This window comes from Manis javanica, chromosome 14 (genome assembly GCF_040802235.1).
Source record: "Manis javanica isolate MJ-LG chromosome 14, MJ_LKY, whole genome shotgun sequence".
Taxonomy (NCBI): Eukaryota; Metazoa; Chordata; class Mammalia; order Pholidota; family Manidae; genus Manis; species Manis javanica.
Genome location: NC_133169.1, coordinates 10,227,008 through 10,244,690, shown reverse-complemented (window position 1 = coordinate 10,244,690; position 17,683 = coordinate 10,227,008). Strand labels below are relative to the sequence as shown.

The 17,683-nt window shown below is 47.8% G+C and overlaps 2 protein-coding genes and 1 long non-coding RNA gene across 9 annotated transcripts in view; 2 read left to right on the top strand and 1 right to left on the bottom strand.

The window, feature by feature from the left end:
• The first annotated feature begins 9,600 nt into the window (after nucleotides 1–9,600).
• Nucleotides 9,601–11,015, top strand: RXFP4 (relaxin family peptide/INSL5 receptor 4). Its single transcript, XM_017673014.3, has one exon. The coding sequence runs from the start codon at nucleotides 9,666–9,668 to the stop codon at nucleotides 10,677–10,679; it is 1,014 nt and encodes a 337-aa protein (XP_017528503.1). The 5' UTR covers nucleotides 9,601–9,665; the 3' UTR covers nucleotides 10,680–11,015.
• A 307-nt stretch (nucleotides 11,016–11,322) lies between these two features.
• Nucleotides 11,323–14,104, top strand: LOC118972098 (uncharacterized). The gene is made up of 3 exons (XR_005060906.2): nucleotides 11,323–11,726; nucleotides 12,419–12,560; nucleotides 13,037–14,104. It is a non-coding gene; the product is annotated as an uncharacterized lncRNA (long non-coding RNA).
• A 135-nt stretch (nucleotides 14,105–14,239) lies between these two features.
• The window catches only part of ARHGEF2 (Rho/Rac guanine nucleotide exchange factor 2), a 46,128-nt gene continuing 42,684 nt past the window's right edge, over nucleotides 14,240–17,683 (bottom strand). For all 7 annotated transcript variants that reach the window (XM_017673006.3, XM_073221797.1, XM_073221796.1 and 4 more), the window contains 6 exons: nucleotides 17,487–17,554; nucleotides 17,310–17,345; nucleotides 17,064–17,114; nucleotides 16,396–16,842; nucleotides 15,915–16,098; nucleotides 14,240–15,400 (listed from right to left, as the gene is read on the bottom strand). In XM_017673006.3, the coding sequence (XP_017528495.2) occupies nucleotides 15,327–15,400; nucleotides 15,915–16,098; nucleotides 16,396–16,842; nucleotides 17,064–17,114; nucleotides 17,310–17,345; nucleotides 17,487–17,554 (860 nt within the window). In that variant the 3' untranslated portion in view covers nucleotides 14,240–15,326. The remainder of the gene's footprint in view (nucleotides 15,401–15,914; nucleotides 16,099–16,395; nucleotides 16,843–17,063; nucleotides 17,115–17,309; nucleotides 17,346–17,486; nucleotides 17,555–17,683) is intronic.

Here is a 17,683-nt window from a genome sequence, read left to right as displayed (position 1 = left end):
GTGCTATGTATATATATATATATACCGCAATTTTTCCATTTATCCATCGATGAACATTTGGGCTGTTCCCACCTTTTGGCTATTTTGAATAGTGCTACTATGAACACTCATGAACAGGTGTTTAAGTACTTATTTTAATTCTTTAGAATTTATACCTAGGAGAGGAATTGCTGGGTCATAATAATAATTCTAGATTTAACTTTTGTGGAATCTCCAAAACATGCAGCTACAACATTTATATTCCCACCAGCAATGTAGGAGGGTTCCTATTTCTCCACATCCTCTCTGATACTTATTTTCTGTTCTTTTTTTAGTTGTTTTTTTTTTTAAGTTATATCCATCCCTTTGAGTGTGAAGTATTATATCCTTGTGGTTTTAATTTACATTTCCTTAAAGACTAATGATCTTTTCATGTGCTTGCTGGCCATCTGTATACTTTCTTTGAAGAAATGTAATTTCACTTCTGAATATAATGTTTGCTTCTGATAGATATTATCTGTAGTGCTTAGGAAGCATTCTATTTTATTAATCACTTTTATCAAAAATGAGTGTTAAAATGTAGCAAATCTGCTTCTGGTAGATTTGATATAATTATCTTTTTCCTCTAATGTATTATTGTAAATAACTCTGATGCTGGATTACTAATGTTGGAGTTGCCTTCCATTTTGGAATAAATTCTTGATCTTCCTTTTATCATTCTTTTAATACATGGCTCGATTTGATTTGCCGAGGTAGAGGAGGAGAAAGATATTTTCCCTCCTACTCTTTGGTTCTTGGCGTCTCTGTAGCAAAACACAGATTAACAAGAGAAAACCATGCAAATCTATTTAATATAAGTTTTACATGACCCAGGAGCCTTCATAAGGAAATGAAGAACCAAAGAAATGATTAAACCTGAGAGTTTTTGTACTAGGTTTGATGAAGAATGGAAAGTCATGGAAAAATATGATAGGACAAAAAGGGGTATGAGCTCAGAATAGTAAACTAGGGGAAACTTAGCAAACCCTATTCAGATTCTCTCAGTGTGCCCACGCATTTTGGAAATAAGGAAGCTCCTCTCTTCTGAGTACAGGGAGGGTGCCTCCAACATGAGGGTCTTATGACCTGCTTCAGGGGAAGGTCAGAAAACTCCTTCCTGCACCTGCTGTTCCTCAAATCCCTTTAGCATAAAATATAAAACATGCCATAGCGCCATATTTTGTGATAGCATGTCCTGAACCCCATCACTCGTATTTTGTTTATGAGTTTTACATCTGTATTCAGAGGTGACATCTTGGTCCTTTAAAAAAAATCAAGTCATAGATGTATTTCAGCTTTGAAAAACTGGTTGGCAACTTTTTCATTTTTTCTCCTGTGCACTAAAATACTTTGAATAACTTCGGAATTACTGTTTCCTTGAAGCTTGGGCCGAACTTGCTTGTAAAATCATCTGGATCTGGAAGGTTTTTAGTGATAAGTATTTGAAACCCTTTTCAACTTCTTATGTGGTTATTCATTTGTTTGAGATTCTTACTTTTTCTTGAGTTAATTTTAGTCATTTAAATTTTCCTTAAAAATTGCTTGTTTTACTTAGAATTTAAAATGTTTGTATTCAAAAAAATCACTAAAAGTCTCTTATCCTTTTAAGCTCATTTGTATGGCTATTTCTTTCTCTTCTCTCTTTTTTCTTTTCTCTTTATTTTTCTTAGGCTTGTCAGGGTCTTGCCTATTTGTTTACCTTTTGAAGGACCCAGGATTTAGTTTTATTCACCAATATGTTCATCAGTTCATCAATAACACATTAATTTTAAAGTTTTGTTTTTATTATCTTCTCTTTTTTGGGATTTCCTTTGTTTGGTGTTTTTCCTAGCTTCTTATGTCAAATACCTCGTTCATTTATTTAGAGTTCTCTTAGAAAGTATGAATTTCCCCAACAATATTTCTTTATTGATATAAAAACTAAGTCAGATTTCTGAAATCCCATTCATAGCACTTTGTTAGAGTGCTAATTTTAAAGGTCTTTCTAAAGTGAGAAAAGTTAGGCTGAGGTCATTTTCCTTCCTGTTTGGTGCGTGTCAAAAATATTGACACGAATCCCAATGACTGTGAATTTCGTAATGCTAATTTAGGTATTATCAGGTCATCTACTACCAACTCTTAAGGTCAACGACAGCTTGGAGATCATATAAACCCCATACGGCTGGGCCTTATAACGTCTCTCAGTATCCTCTCCTGCTCCTTGGGACTTGTCACTCCTCCATTGTTGCAGCGAGACTTCCTGTCTATAATTCTGTCCCCTTTCCTGTGGATAGTGGTGCTACACATCCCCCACCTGCCTCCCTGGTATCTCCCCTGAATCCATTTCTATCAGTGCACAGCTGGAAAATGCTGAACTGGGTCTAGCTGGGCCCACTATCCTCATCCACCACAGTGGGAGCTCTGATGGAAAAAAGAGAAGATGGGGATTGGGCTCTCACAAGGTCTCCCTTGTATTCACCATCACCCGTTGGGGTGCCACCTTCTACCCCAAATGCTTATTGAATACTTTTTCCAAGCAAAGGGATTTACTATGAGGAATTCTACTATTAGCTCTAAAAATAATTTAAAAAATTTTTTCCACCTTCTTACAAGGGGAAATCTGTCAAGAAAGAGAAAAATGGAGCAACCGTTCAAAAAGAATTAGCGGGTGTAGCCCCAGTTCTAGCCTCTGGGAGGCTGGGCTGTCCTTCATGATGTGGCCTTGGATAGCCAGGTTTCCTGATGTAGCTTTAAAATACAATCCCGCTCCCTCCCACCCACTTACTTGAGCTGGCTCAGTGTGCTTGGCTATTTGCATAACTGGAAAAGAAATTAATAGTAAAGAGGGGGTTTACAAATCTCAGACCCTCACTGAAACCACAGAACTGACTGGTGTGGATTAATCCATTTCTGACTGAGAAGCCAGCAGTGGCAAAGCCAGACCAGGCAACAGGGTAAAGCTCTGTAGGCCCTGTTAGCGAAACCAGAGGCAAGCACAGTGTGCTGATGGTTCCGTAGAGCCTTGGGAAAAGCACGACCCCAAAGGGATCAACGCTTTGCCCCAGGGTTCTTTGGTGAAAAGGCAAAGGGGGTAAAAATGTGCAATTACCTAATACTGCTAGAGAAAAGCTCTTTCTCCCTGTAGTCTGAAACTACTTAAGGCCAGATGGAGGAAAATTAATCCTTCTCTTGTCAAATTTTAGGCCATATCAAATTCTTTGCCATACTACCCTTTTGTGACTAAAGTAATGCACCGCTTGGCCATGACTAGGCTTTTGGCAATTGGAATGTGGATTTCTGGAAGAATTGGAAGAGATAGGGGACCGCCTAACATTTGGGCTGTTCAACAACACTTCTCAGTACAAAACTTCCTCCACCAAAACATGATTTTTCACGGGATTATAATCAGTAGACAGGATACAATCCTTCTCAAATGAGGTTTCTCATCAGAGTCTAAGGGCAAAGCCATTGGAAGAGCAAGGGGGATGGGCAAAATTCTGGCCCTGGTTCCTGCCAAGCAAGGACTTCCTAATTGTCTAGGAGAAACAGGACTATTGTCTTAGAGAGACAGCAACTCAGCATAGCTGTGACTTTAAAACCATGGCATCGAAATCACCTCTTGGCAACTATTATAGTAATAATTGATTCAGACAAGAGTCATCAATGAATGCTAAAACTGGTAGGTCAAAATTAGAGGAACAACAGGATATTTACATAGTCTCAAAGTATCTTCTCAAAGATACTTATTATTTACAAAAGGGATAATATTACCTTTACAGTTTAGAAATCTGGGAGACACTCAATTCCATGGGGGGGGGAACTTTCCAATAAACAAAAATCATAATCAAATTTTCTGACCAAGGAACTCAGGAACTCACCCACAGCTACCCCTATACAGCTTCCTCTGTGAAGCTGAGGTGCTGTACTGAGGGATGTGAAATAACTTTGTGGACTTGATGAATCTGGTGCTGATGGGGAGGATTCATCCTAATTTCTCCATTTTAACAAAGACATTTGTTTTTGTAGTTGTCTTGTGTTTTCCCTTAGTATTCTACATCAGATGTCTGGGTGCTTATATTCTAAAAGATGTAAGATGTCAAAGGATCACACCTGGAACCAATTACACTAGAACTAAAAAATAATGTGTGTCACTTAGAGATTGTAGCATGATTAAAGGGGCCCCATTACATTGCCTCTGGATGCAATAGTTAGACTTGGCTTTGGATAGTTTTTCTTTGCTGAGGGTGTGGGTGAATTGATAGTTGTTTATAAAAACTAGATCACATTAGTGGAGGAGGAATCTTTAGAAATACATGTATAAGAAGGATGTATGTACAGGGTAGACAGAGTTGGATGTGCTGGTTATGATTCATTGCCCCATGTGCAGCCCCTTCTGCAGATGCATGTGCTTACCCCTCCCACCATCTCTAGAAAGGAAAAGTCCTGCATATTTCATGACTTGGTGGCCATAGCTGATTAAATCAAGGATATGTATTTGACTAGACTAAGGATTGGAAAAATACTCTTTGCCTGCCAAGGATTTTCAGAACCATAGAGCTATGGTTGGTCAATGGTAGTCACTGGTGCTGGAAGATCACGTGCAGTAACTGTGTGAGGCTCGGCCAAGAAGAGCAGGGAGAGGAGCTAGTCTGCAGAGAGAAGTGGCAGAATGGAGCACATGTGCTGGAAAAAGCAGAAACAGGAGCCAAATGAAAAACAGAATAAAACGTGCTTCCTGAGGGCTGTATTGTCGTCTTCTATCCCACCCGAATCTATTCAGACCTACTGAAACTCTAAAAACACATTCTTGGCCCTATTCTTCCATGTCAACATTGCTACCTACTCCAGCAAAGGAAGGAAAGAGACAGTGGGGATGGGTAGACAAAAAGGTGAGGCTTTTTCAAGTACTCTGGCATAATCAACATCATCCTGTCCTTCAATATCTGTTGGTCACTAGACACAACTCAAGATTTCTGTTGCTTGCAGTAAAGGAGACTAGAAAACTCAAGAGGAAGCAGATGTCTCACAGAGCAAGGATTTACAAATACAGATGGAAGATTGGTCTTGGACAGGAAGAGCAATGCTTCTTCTTAAGGAAAAAAAAAATTCCCACAACCTTAAAAAAAAATGTCTGATTTGATTATTCTGTAGCTATGGTAACAAGTAGCCATGAGCTAAAATGTCCTTTCCTTGGACAAACACCTACTAATTTTTTCAAGAGACTCAGCTCAGAAATCATCTCTGTGACTATACTAGGTAAAATTAAACATTTTCTCCTTTGTGCCCCTGAATTCTCTATTAAATCTTCAGATCCTTCACACTTACAAGTATTGTTTATGTTCCTGTTGCCCCTGCTAAGAGTGAGCTACTTGAGGGCAGGAACTATGTCTTAATCATCTTTGTGTATCCCTGCCTGCATGGTGTCTGTTGCTTGCCAGATAACCTGAAGTGACTTTTGGATGAATGTATGAAAAATCAAGCTGATAAGGGACATGTAAAAGGATTGCCAGGCATTACGGAACCCCCATCTGAAACAGGAAGCTGTGAATTGTAGTACAGATACCAAAGTTTGTATAGAGTATAGCAAGGTGATCCACCGAGGACTTAACTAGCAGTGTCAACTACCGAAGACTTAAAACTCTAGTTTTAGCAGAGTGGCCCCAGGAAGAGCTACTGCTCATTTACATGCATAGGGAGGCATCTACCCCGCCTCCTTTCTCTAGAACGTGAACACCTGACATCTGAAATGAAACCTACACAGTGTATATGACTTGCAGATAGGGGGCGTTAGAGGACAGAAAGGCTAGGTACTCGGGAGCCACAGCCTGAGAACCTCGGGGGGCACTCTCGAGTCAACCTGGTCCAAAGCAAATGGAGTTAGCTATGTGGTTGTCCTGTTTAAGAGGAGCACAGTGCTAGAACTGGAGGTGGGGACGGGCAGGACTTGGCTGCCGTGTGGATGACCAGTGATGCTGAGCAGATGGATGAGGAACAGGTGCTTCAGTGAGGGGACAGCAGCCACTGGCTGGCAGCCACCAGGGCTCATCCCTCCTTGCTTGCTGTTGTATATAGCAGTAGTTCCTTCCTTTCCATTGTTGAATAGCATTCCATTGTGTGACCTTTCCGCAATCCATTGATCTATTCACTTGTTGGTATGTGACTGAGTTACCCTTTTGAGTTGTTTCCCATTTTAAGCTACTAAAAATAAGCTGCTGTGAGCAAGTCTTTATGTGAACATATACTTTCATTTCCTTTGAGTAAATGACAAGTGAAGCGTATGCTTAATTTAAAAAAAAACTGTCAGATTGTTTAACAAAGTGATTATATCATTGTACATTCCCACGAGCAATGTATGAACTTTTGGTACCCTACATCCTCACCAATGCTTGGTATGGCCAGTTTTTTTCACTTTATTTAAAAAATTTTTTAATTGTAGTTGACAGAATATTATATTAGTTTCAGGTGTACAGTATAGTGATTCAACATTTACATACATTATGAAATAAATGTTCACCACCATAAGTGTAGTTACCATCTGTCATCATACAGTTATTACAATAATACTATTTTCCCTATGATGTACTTTTCATTCCTGTGACTTAGTTTATACTGGAAGCTTGTACCCCTTGATGGCCTTCACCTATTTCTCTTCTCCCTGACCCTGTTCTCCCCTTGCAACTAGTTTGTTCTCTGTGTTTATGAGTCTGTTTCTGGGTATTTTGTTGTTCCTTTGTTCATTGGTTTTGTTTTTTAGATTCCACAGGTAAGTCACATAATATGGTATTTGTCTTCCTCTGACTGACTTCACTTAGCATAATACCCTCTAGGTCCATCCACATTGTTGCAAAAGGTAAGATTTCCTTCTTTTTATGGCTGGGTAATATCCCGTTGTGTGTATGTATTACCTCTTCTTTATCCATACATCTAGCAATGGGCACTTAGGTTGCTTCCATATCTTGGCTATAGTAAATAATGCTGCAATAAACATGGGGGTGCATGTATCTTTTCAAATTAGTGGTTTTGTTTTCTTCCAATAAATTTTCAGAAGTGGAATTGGTGGACCATACGGTAGTTAAACTTTTAGTTTTTTGAGAACCCTCCATACTGCTTTCCATAGTGACTGCACCAGTTTACATACTGGTGTACAAGGGTTCCCTTTTCTCCACATCCTCGCCAACAATTTATTTCTTCGTTTTTTTATATTAGCTGTTCTTACTGAAGTGGCGCCTCATTGTGGTTTTGATTTGCCTTTCGCTGATGATTAGTGACATGGAGCACCTTTTCATATGTCTGTTGGCCATCTGTATGTCTTCTTTGGAAAAACGTCTATTCAGGTCCTCTCCCATTTTTTAAATTGAATTATTTGTGGGTTTTGGTATTGAGTTGTATGAATTTTTAAATATATTTTGGATATGTCCCTTATCAGCTATATCATTTGTAAATATGTTCTCCCATTCAGTAGGTTGTCTCCATTTTATTGAAGGTCTCGTTTGCTGTGCAGAAGCTTTTTAGTTTGATGTAGTCCCACTTCTTTATTTTTTATTTTGTTCCTCTTGCCTAAGGAGATAGATACATCTGGAAAAAAATTGTCAATGCTGGTGTGCAGAGTTTACTGCCTATATGGTTTCTTCTAGTTTTATGGCATTGGGTCATATTTTGTTTTTGTCTCTCCAGCATCTAGCACAATGCCTGGCACATGTTAAGCGTTCAGGAAATGATGTGATTAGGGAATGAATGAACGGACAAATGAAGGAATGAACAAACTAACAAAATACACAAAGGACCCAAACTGAAGTTCTTAGACCTGGCCAGCTGGTGGCATCACTTCTCTACATAACCACAGAGTGTTGATTGTCTCAGGCCAAGGGAGAGGATTTAGATTAGAAACGAATAAAGGTAAAAAAAAAAAAAAAAAGAAGAAAAAAGAAATGATCAGAGGCCCAGGTTATTTCAAATGAATAGCAGAACCCAGTTTCTGTCCTCCAAGCCAAGAGAAAATAGCTCCAATGTATTAAACAGACGTCTTCATTGCCAGATTGGCAAGGTGATGCTGTGCAGGTGGAGGAGTAAATGTGGCCCCGAGAGATAAACGTGGCCCACAAAGTCACACAGGAGTGGTGCTTGAGACCAGATAGCCCAGGGGGCCCACCTGAACTTGGGCCGAGGTTTCTCCTTCTGCCGGCCCCTTCACACCCTCCCCTTGCTCAAAGACCCAAACATCCTGGCGCCCGTTCTGGGTCCTTTTCACCTCTGGGGCTCTCTTGTAGGGTTCATCACACCCACTGCTGACTGACCGTCCTGAAGGGCCCCTCTTCCCCCACTACTCCAGGGGAACTGAACATCAAACATCTAAATTAGCTGGCAGAGGTAGGAAGGTGCTGAATATTTTGGAATCCTTGAAAAAGCCTCACTGTTGCACTTACTCACCTCTCACCTTCTTTTTCCCCATCACAGCAAATTCTGCAAAGGTAGGGATATGGGCACAAAAGGGGAAGACCAATGAGGCGATTTTCCCCTTAGGACTGAGATCGCGGGGAGACAGGATGGCTTGGGCAAGGGTGTGTCTCAGGATCCACAGTTCTGAATGGGGTTTGGGGGTTAGAGGAGAGGGTGGGGGACTGTTGACCTCTGCCTCCACAGACTAGAGCAGAAAAGAGTAAAATGGCAATGGGAGTGACAGAGGTTAATAGGATTACTTATTACTCTGAGCAGAAGCAGGAGCGAGGGCATATCGCAGGGCCACACAGGACCTCACAGGCCGTGTTCCCAGTGGGAGGCAACAGGAAGCTGTGACTTCCTCCCTTTTCCCTTCCTGCCCTCAGCCTCAAGGTCACTTGCTGTTGCAATGAATTCCAGCCTGTGCTTTCATTGGCACTGTTCCTTGGGCACGGCAATAATAGCTGCTCTGTACCCCACTCCCTTCCACCATGGGCATCCCAAACTTTTCCCTTGAACTAATAATCGTTCATGCAAATAGCAGTGTACAAAGTGCTTTCTCACATGTACCATCTCATTTCCTCACAACGATGATGTGAAACAGAGACTCTTGTCTGAAAATTTTAAGCAAGGAAGCTGAGGCTCTGGGGAGTAAAGTGAATCACCCAAAGTCACACAGCCAGCACGCAGCCAACCTGGGACTCGAGAACCTCTGTTCTTTCAGACACCCGTTCTGAGTCCCTGCCCCTACACCCCTTCCAGGACTTCTTCCCTCAGGCCCAAAGGACCACTTTGGGCAGGGAAGGGGACCCCCACACGCTTTAGAGATAAAGGGGCTCTGGTTTGGTTCCTATTATCTGAGATGGGGTACCTCTTCCTGGGTGGAGGCTTGGGGCTGTCCACCATAGTGGGATAACTGCCCCTTCTCTCCTGACCCCTGCCACATAGCTCTTCCTACGCGCACACACACACACACACACACACACACACGCCTGCACACCTTTATCCCAGTGTTCAGGCCCTCCCTGGCCCTGCCCAGCTTCCCACCAATCGTGACCAGCAGGGACGGGGCAGGTCGTCCCAATCTACACCCTCCCTGGGAGGTGTGGGCGTGGGCTGGGGCTCCTGGCGGCTGGAGGCCCTGAGAGCACATTCAGATGGGCCACCTCCCGCTGACAGCCTTGGGTGGCCCTGGCCCCTCTGCCTGGCCCACCGACCTCCTGGGCCCTGCAATGCCCACCCCCAATACCTCTGCCCTGCCGCCTGCGTTCTGGGCCAACACGTCCGGAGGCAGTGTGCTGAGCACCGATGCTACTGCCATGCCCATCAAGTTCCTGGCCCTGAGGGTCATGGTGGCCCTGGCCTACGGGCTTGTGGGGGCCGTTGGCTTGCTGGGAAATTTGGCTGTGCTATGGGTGCTGGGCAATTGCACTCGACGAGCCCCTGGCCCACCTTCTGACACTTTTGTCTTTAACCTGGCTCTGGCAGACTTGGGGCTGGCCCTCACTCTCCCCTTCTGGGCAGCTGAGTCGGCTCTGGACTTCCACTGGCCCTTCGGAGGCACCCTCTGCAAGATGGTCCTGACGGCCACCGTCCTCAACATCTATGCCAGCATCTTCCTCATCACAGCGCTGAGCGTTGCCCGATACTGGGTGGTGGCCATGGCTGCAGGACCAGGTGCCCACCTCTCTCTCTTCTGGGCCCGCATGGCCAGCCTAGCGGTGTGGGTGGCAGCCGCCCTAGTGACAGTGCCCACGGCTGTCTTTGGGGCTGAGGGGGAGGTGTGGGGTGTGCGTCTGTGCCTACTGCGCTTCCCCAGCAGATACTGGATGGGCGCCTACCAGCTGCAGAGGGTGGTGCTGGCCTTCATGGTGCCCCTGGGCATCATCAGCACCAGCTACTTGCTGCTACTGGCCTTCCTGCGGCGGCGGCGACGGCAGGACAGTAGGATTGTGGCCCGCTCTGTCCGCATCCTGGTGGCCTCCTTCTTCCTCTGCTGGTTCCCCAACCACGTGGTCACTCTATGGGGTGTCCTGGTGAAATTTGACCTGGTGCCCTGGGACAGCACTTTCTACACCATCCATACCTATGTCTTCCCGGTCACCACCTGCCTGGCGCACAGCAACAGCTGCCTCAACCCCGTGCTGTACTGCCTCCTAAGGCGGGGGCCGCGGCGGGCCCTGGCAGACACCTTCAGGGATCTGCGAGCAAGGCTGTGTTCCCAGGGCTGGGGCGGGGAGGAATAGGCGGCCGGAAGGGTGGGCAGGCAGTGGGTGGACTGCATCGCCAGGAGAGTGGCCCTTCTGCCATGCTCTCCAACTTGGACAAAGGGACACCTGGATCAAGAGTGTAAGCTGTACACCTTCCTTTCTGGGTTCTGCCAGGTGCAAAATCCACACATGCCAGGGAGGGAGAGGCTGGCCTCTGCCAGGCTGTAATGCCCTCCAGGGAAGTTTGATCTTTGATCCCACTCTGGGTGTGGTGGAATGAGGGATGCCTGGGCTCAGGTCAGGGCTGAGTGTGACACACTGGATGTCTATTTGGAGGTGAGAAAGAAGAGGATCTGAGAATAAACCACTGGATCACCCACAAATTGTCTTGACCTTTTATCCCATTTCCACCTCCAGTTCAGTGTGGACAAAAGTATTCTTTGCCCCATTTCTGTCTGCTGTAAGAATTCCCCAAAAATCTTCCTAAGGGCTCTAGACTAAGGATCAGTGGATCTAGACTAATGGGAGATAGGTTGGTGCCTATCTCCCTGTCTGTCCTCCCCGTCCTCCCTACCCCCACCTCAAACGGGGTATGCCTCGTCCTTCTCTGGTGCCAGAGCCAAAAATGCCCTCCTTTCCTGGCCATTTCCACCTTCTCACCTTCTCAGTGGTGCCCACAGAAACATGGTGCCTGCAAAAGACCAGAGCTGCAAAGAGCCGTACCTCCCCTGCAGGGAGATGCCTCGCGTGAGGTCCTGCTGGATTGCTGGTACCAGCCAAGCCCTGATTGCGAAACCCTGGCGCTGGCCGGGAGAGCCTGTGTGTCCCTCCTTCAGTCAGGATTTGGAGGGAGAAATGAAGCTCATGATGTGTCAAGGATGTGGGTGGGACGTAGAGGAGTAAGAGATGCAGAAGGGGGCCGGCAGAGGAGGAGGCTAACGGTGTGTGCCGAGAAGTGGAAACTACGGGAAGTGCTGTTAGTCTTCCTCTGATCCCAGTACTTAGCTCCGAGTGTCAGAGTGGAGGTGGGAGAACACTGAAGTCATCGTCCTCACTCTGACGCTCACCGGCTGTGGGACCTCGGTATGTTACCCCACTTCTCTGTACCTGTTTCCTCATCTGTAAAATGTGCAGTGGAGAATTCAACAGTGCCTGAAATAGAATGCTCAGCTGTTATTCTTACACTTCATGTAAAAAGAAGGCAGAGAGAAGGAAAGGGAGGAAATAATGGGGATGGGAACCATCTGGAATGATTTTTACATGCTCTGCAGTGAAATTAGTTTTATATGAAGAACTGAGCAAGGGGCTGTCTCTTCAAGCCCCTCTTGAAAGTGTGTTCTTCTTCAAGGCAGGGGGCTTCCCTTTGGTTTCCATATCCAGAGACCCAACAATGGCAAAGGTTAGCCATCAGAAGGGACTTTCTGGGGACCAGTCCCTGGAAGGGAGGGAGGAGGTAGAGGGAATATGGGTGGAGCTTCCATTCTCATTGCTCCCCCCCCATCACCACCACCCCCAAGCTCTGGTGTGTCTTGTAACTCAGGACAACTCTGGCCACTCAAGAGCCCAGAGCAATAGCTCGGAGCAGGGCAGGAAGCCCCAGTGAGGGTGGCCTCGGTGCCTACAAACCCTGTCCGCACCAGCTCCATCCAGTTAACTGAGCAGAAGAGGCTCTAAACAGCCATCCAATTCCCAACATATTATGCAACATTAAAGAGATTTAATTAGCCCCTCAGTGTTTAATTTCCTCTTTTTGATAATGTTTAAACTGTTTCCAGAACTCTAGGTCTGTTCCCAGACAATTCAAGAGGATGGAAACCGCCTATTGCTGCCCCCGCCCCTCCCCAGCTACTCTGATGGCTTTGCTGGGCACCGGATATTGGCTCCTCTGGGGGCATTTCTGTTTTATGGGGCCTAGAGGTAAACATTGACAGTTTAAACAGGTCCAAGTCAGAAATGAATGAATGCATGTAGACCTACCCTTGGAGAGGAGTAGCAGAGGTAGGTGAGGGTGCAGCGACAGGGGCGGGAGCGCGGGGGGTGACTAGACCCCACCAGCTTGAAGCTCCTCTAGTGAGGGAAGGAAGGCATTGTGGCTAGAGGCCGGGCCCTGGCTTCCTAGAGCACAAAGCCACAGAGCTTTGAAATGGCACCAGGAAGGACAGAGTTAAGTTTCCCAAAATGGGATTAGGCACAGCAGACAGAATGATGTGAGAGAGACTCATCTCCGGATTAATCTCCCCATCAGAGAAAAGTGTGACATAGATCAGGGCCAAGATGCAGAGGGAGATTTGGCCAGGGGGCGGCAGGAGGGTTGGTGCTGCTGGGAATAACACAGGGCTGTTCTCCCCTGAGCTGTGGCTTCTCTGTACCCTCTCTGGGCTCTGTGCCTCCAGGTTTCTGCTTCTCTCCTGACCAACATCGTTCACTGGATCTGAGTGAGAATGCCGGAGGCTGCATTCCCCAATCTTGGGTGTCCTTGGATGTGACCTAGGAGTCTCCGGTCCACTAGTCTTCCTCCCTCCACCATTACCTTTACAGATTTGGGTCCCAGACGCTCTAGGTGACGTGGCAGGCAGCTGCTGAGCCATGTGTCAGCGTATTTGACACTTGGAGCTCTGGTATTTTCATGCAGAGTAGCCAAGGAAGGGAAGTAGGGGACTGCAGTGTGGAGGGTTGCCCCTCCCCGACACCCTCACCCTCCCGGCCTGGCAATCTTTCTACACCCAGGTTTCCCCTTGTCTGTTCAACTTGAGAATAATTCCTAACCTCACTGATTTCATAATGGATGTACTGGATGAGAAATCACCTCGCAATAGCCAGATGCTGGTGGGTGAGAATGACAGGAGTGGAGGGTGCTGGCTGCTAACCCCCAGCCTGCCCCCCAGGCAGTTTTAATCCCTCTTCCCAGCTGAGGTCTGGAGCCCCATCCTTCTCATCTCACCCCATGGGTGCCAACAGAGGTATGTGTGCCTAAGCCTGCATTCATATAGCTCTAGTCTCTCTCCACCTCCCCTCCCCCCAGGTCCAAAGTAGGGTGTTAACCAGGAACAGAACATAAAATTAACCCAAAACAAGAACTGAAACCAACCTCATCTCTCACAGCCTCTCGAAAAGGCAAAGAGCAAATGAGCAGCTTCTATGAGGGGAACATCTTAGAGGTTACCCCAGGGCTCTGCCCCTGAGGACAAGGGCAGAGTGGGGGGGGGGCCTGAATCTGGAAATGCATGGCACAGGGGAGAGGCTCACAGGAACTGTGCCCAAAGGGAGGGAATGGGCTATGGGCTAATGCAGTTTCTCAGCATGCATGCAGAGATGAAAATAAAGTTTTCTAACATTGGAATCCCCCACAGCCACCAAACCTAAACCTAAGTGCCCTTCATTTTTATCCTTGTATTTCAACGACTTTCAATCCTTAAATATCAACAACAAAAGAGGTTTGGCAGCGGTTTCCTCTGCTAGGGCTCAGTGCAGTGAGGCAGTCTGCCCTCCTGTGAGAGGAAGGGCCCCTTTCAGAGAGCATAGGTCACTGCCTGGTGCGCACGGCTCCCCCAACCCCAACCAGCACCCTTGCAACTGGCAGACATCAAGAGACAGCATTTCACGGGGTTCCAGGTCTTTAATTTTCCCTGCTTTTATCTTTTTTTTTACAATCAAATTGGCAGAAAAAAATGGCTGGGGCTGGTGGGTACTAGGAGGGAATCCATTAAAAAAGTCCCCCCAATTCACACTGAGGTTTCAGGTCATGGTTGCTGTGGTGGGGGATGAGGTCAGGGTTCATAGAAATTGCCCAACTCACCCTAGAACTTTTTTCCCCAAATGGCTGGGGAAGAGGTCAGAACAGGTCCCCCATTAGTACAGATGAGGGAAGAAGCCATTGTTCCCCCCACCTCAAATTCTTCAGAGATGTGGAGATAGAAGGCTGCGATCTCTAATTGCCTATAATCTTCTCTTAAAAATATAAAACACGTGCAGTTGGCTTTGGTACAAAAAAAGAAAACAACAACAAAAAATAACATTCTGGTCCCTGTGGGTTTTTTTTCCCCCCTCAACCCCTTACAAACCATTATGGCCACTTCAACCTCTATTCCATCGACTCCAGGAAGCCAGGTCATCTCCCTGGGGTTTCCATGGAGGATGGAGAGAAGGGAGGACAGCAGTTAAGAGGTTGAGGGGAAAGGGAGAGGACATGGCCCCGCCCACAGCCCTTCTGGAAGGGGCAGCTGGGCCCTAAGGCTGCTGCCTCTCCTCCAGGAGGGGGGTTGCTGGGGAGGGGGTCAGGGCTAGACCCCAGCAGCTGCATGGTGGAGCCCGAATAAACCCCAGTAGTGTTAAAGGACAAGGCCCCCCGATCCCTATGGCTTGGTTCCCATGTCCCTGGTCCTCTAAATCCCCTCTCCCTCCACAACTAATAAACAATAAATAAATAAATTTTCCTAAAGTAGAGGGAAGAAGGCATGAAAAACTGGCATCTGTGGTGCAGCTTCTGGACGCCACCAGAGGGCGCTGTGGCCTCATTCCCCCAGCTTCCAGACCGGCCCCAGGTATCCAAGGACCCCGACAGGTGGCAGGGACCATCAGCAGTTCTTTTAAAAGTTCCCTTGTCATCGGCAGACTGGAGTCCCCAAGGTTTGCCTCCCTCAGTAATGTCCTTCCAGGGGGCACAGGCCAGGGGGAGGGGCCCCCTTAGCTCTCTGAAGCTCCAGGCTCCCCATCGCGACTCTCTGTCTCTTCTGGGATGTCCTGCATTCGGGTGAAATCTGAAGCGGGTGTGGGGCAAAGTTAGTGAGTAAGCAGAGGTTTCACCCGAGAAACCTACCAACAAAGTTAAGTAATGTACCCACACCTCCTACTCTGTACACTCTGTAAGCATTTGAAGATACAATCTGATTAATGGGATACAAAATATTTTAAGATTATTATATGAAGTCATGGTAGCTTTAGGTTGTCCTGTATTTCCTGAACCAACTCTAAGAACTTTGGTTTTTGAGGTCTTTGAAATTTGTTTACTTTAAAAGGCTAGGAATCAGCGACTTACTGGAGAAGGAGAGGTCCCTACATTTTTTTACACCCTGGAGTTCCACCAACCATTCACCATCGGAAAAAATGGGAAATCCTGTGTATCCCTCCCAAGAGTTGCTGTAGACCTCAGCGGTTAGGCAGGGACCATCCCAAATGTTCTGTACTCGATGCAGCCTCCCTTTTGGAACCACAGCCCAAGGGTCTGTCCCAGGTTGCACCTCACTTCTAGTCCATGTCTCTGCAGGGTCTCACCTCGTGGACTGTGGGGCGGAGAGAGACGGCCGCTGCCTTCCTCCTCGCTGCCGGTGTCAGGGTCACTGCTATCTTGCAGCCGCTCCTCAGGGCTGCCCAGCTCCTGCCTCTCTCGGTCCTCAAAGGGTCGATGGACGGAGCGGACAGTCACAGGCAAGTCCAGGCGGTCGTGGCCTCGGCTGGGCTGTGGACAGCAGACGGAGCAGAGCAGGCCAGGGACTGAGCAGTGTGATGACAGCAGAGCCTGCTCGTCTTGGGGCAGCAGGCCTGCTGAGCCCCATGCTGGACTCTCTCTCAGCACCTCTCCCGCTGACGGGTTTCGTTCTGCACCCAGCTACATTTTTCGGTTCTCCAGCCAGTATCTTAACATCCTTCAGGTCTACTGCCAATTTCTTTTGGGCTCAAATCCCCGGTTCCTTTCAGGTTCTCCCATGGACCCCCATGTCCGTGCCAGGTCAGCTCACGACTCTAGCTTCCTTACCTGTGGTGGGGTGAAACTCAAGTACAGGGCATCGCCTGCAGGGAGGCTACGGCGCCGAGGATCCAGAGGCCTGCGGGCCCAGGGAGCCTCGGCTGGGAGCGGTTCGGTCTGGCCCAAGGCGGCCAGCTGCCTGCGAGCCTCTTCGGCCTCCCGCTCCAGCAGAGCCCGGGCCTGTTCGCTTTCCCGGAGCCGGGCTTCCAGGCTGCCAGCCTCGGTCGCCCGCTCCTCACCCAGCCGCCGGCAGCGCCGCAGCTCCTCCTGCAACAGCGCGTGTTGCCGCTGCAGTAACGCCAGTTCCGTGGCCTGCTTTTCAGGAGCCGCAGGGGTAGTAGCCCCAGCTCTGCCAGCCTCCCCATCCCGAGAGTTGGTTCTGGACAGCTTCTCCCGCCGCTCGGGGCCCTCGGGGAACCGGGCTTCCATCAACGTGTCCTGCTGGGCCACAGCCGCCTTGGAGGGGAATGGGGACAGGTGGGTTTATCAGAACCCCGGTTCTACCACCCCTCACCCTCATTCCCCCGGACGCAGGGCATGATTCCTGCAGAGCATGAATTGGGGCAGGGTCCGGGGGGCCCTTAGGAAGGCCCCTTAAGATGACTCTACCCCACCTAAACAAGAGAACAGGCAGCTCCGGTCTGGCCCCTCCCCTTCCCAGCCCTCGCCCCACTGACCTGCAGGCCATGCAGAAGCCCGTAGAGGTTGACCAATCGTTGTAATGCTTCCTGAGGACAGAGGAGAGGGTGGGAACAGAGTCCAAGCTTAAGGATGGGCAAATTGCTCAGAAATTGAGTAAGTGTGGGTATGTGGATAAGGCTGAGGGGTAGATGCTCCCCCACACCACTCCAAACTGGGCTCCAGTTTCTCAGACTGAGACCATCCTCCCTTCAGCGTCCTAAACCATGAGATTCCCATCTCACCTCCTGAGGAGATCTCAGCTGATTTCCATTTCGATCCTGCAGAAATGGGGAAGGTTGGGCAATCAGCAGGCAAACACATCCCTGGTGCCTGTTCCTGATAGCTCTGGGTCAAGGTCCTATAGGCCAGCTGTCCATTACCACCCTCTAGCCAAGTCCTGACACCTCCTGAGAACCCACCTTCTGGCTGGAGTCTGAGTCAGCTCGGCAGAGCTCAATTGAGCCATTGAAGGTTCTGGCCTCACCATCTGTTGAGAAAGGGAAAAGAATGGGCCGAGCTCACTTTCCTAGGGCCCTGGCACCACTCGGTCCCTAGTGCCACCCCATTCTCTTTAACTCCTCCCACCCACTACCTTGGGTCCCCTGCCCTGGCACTC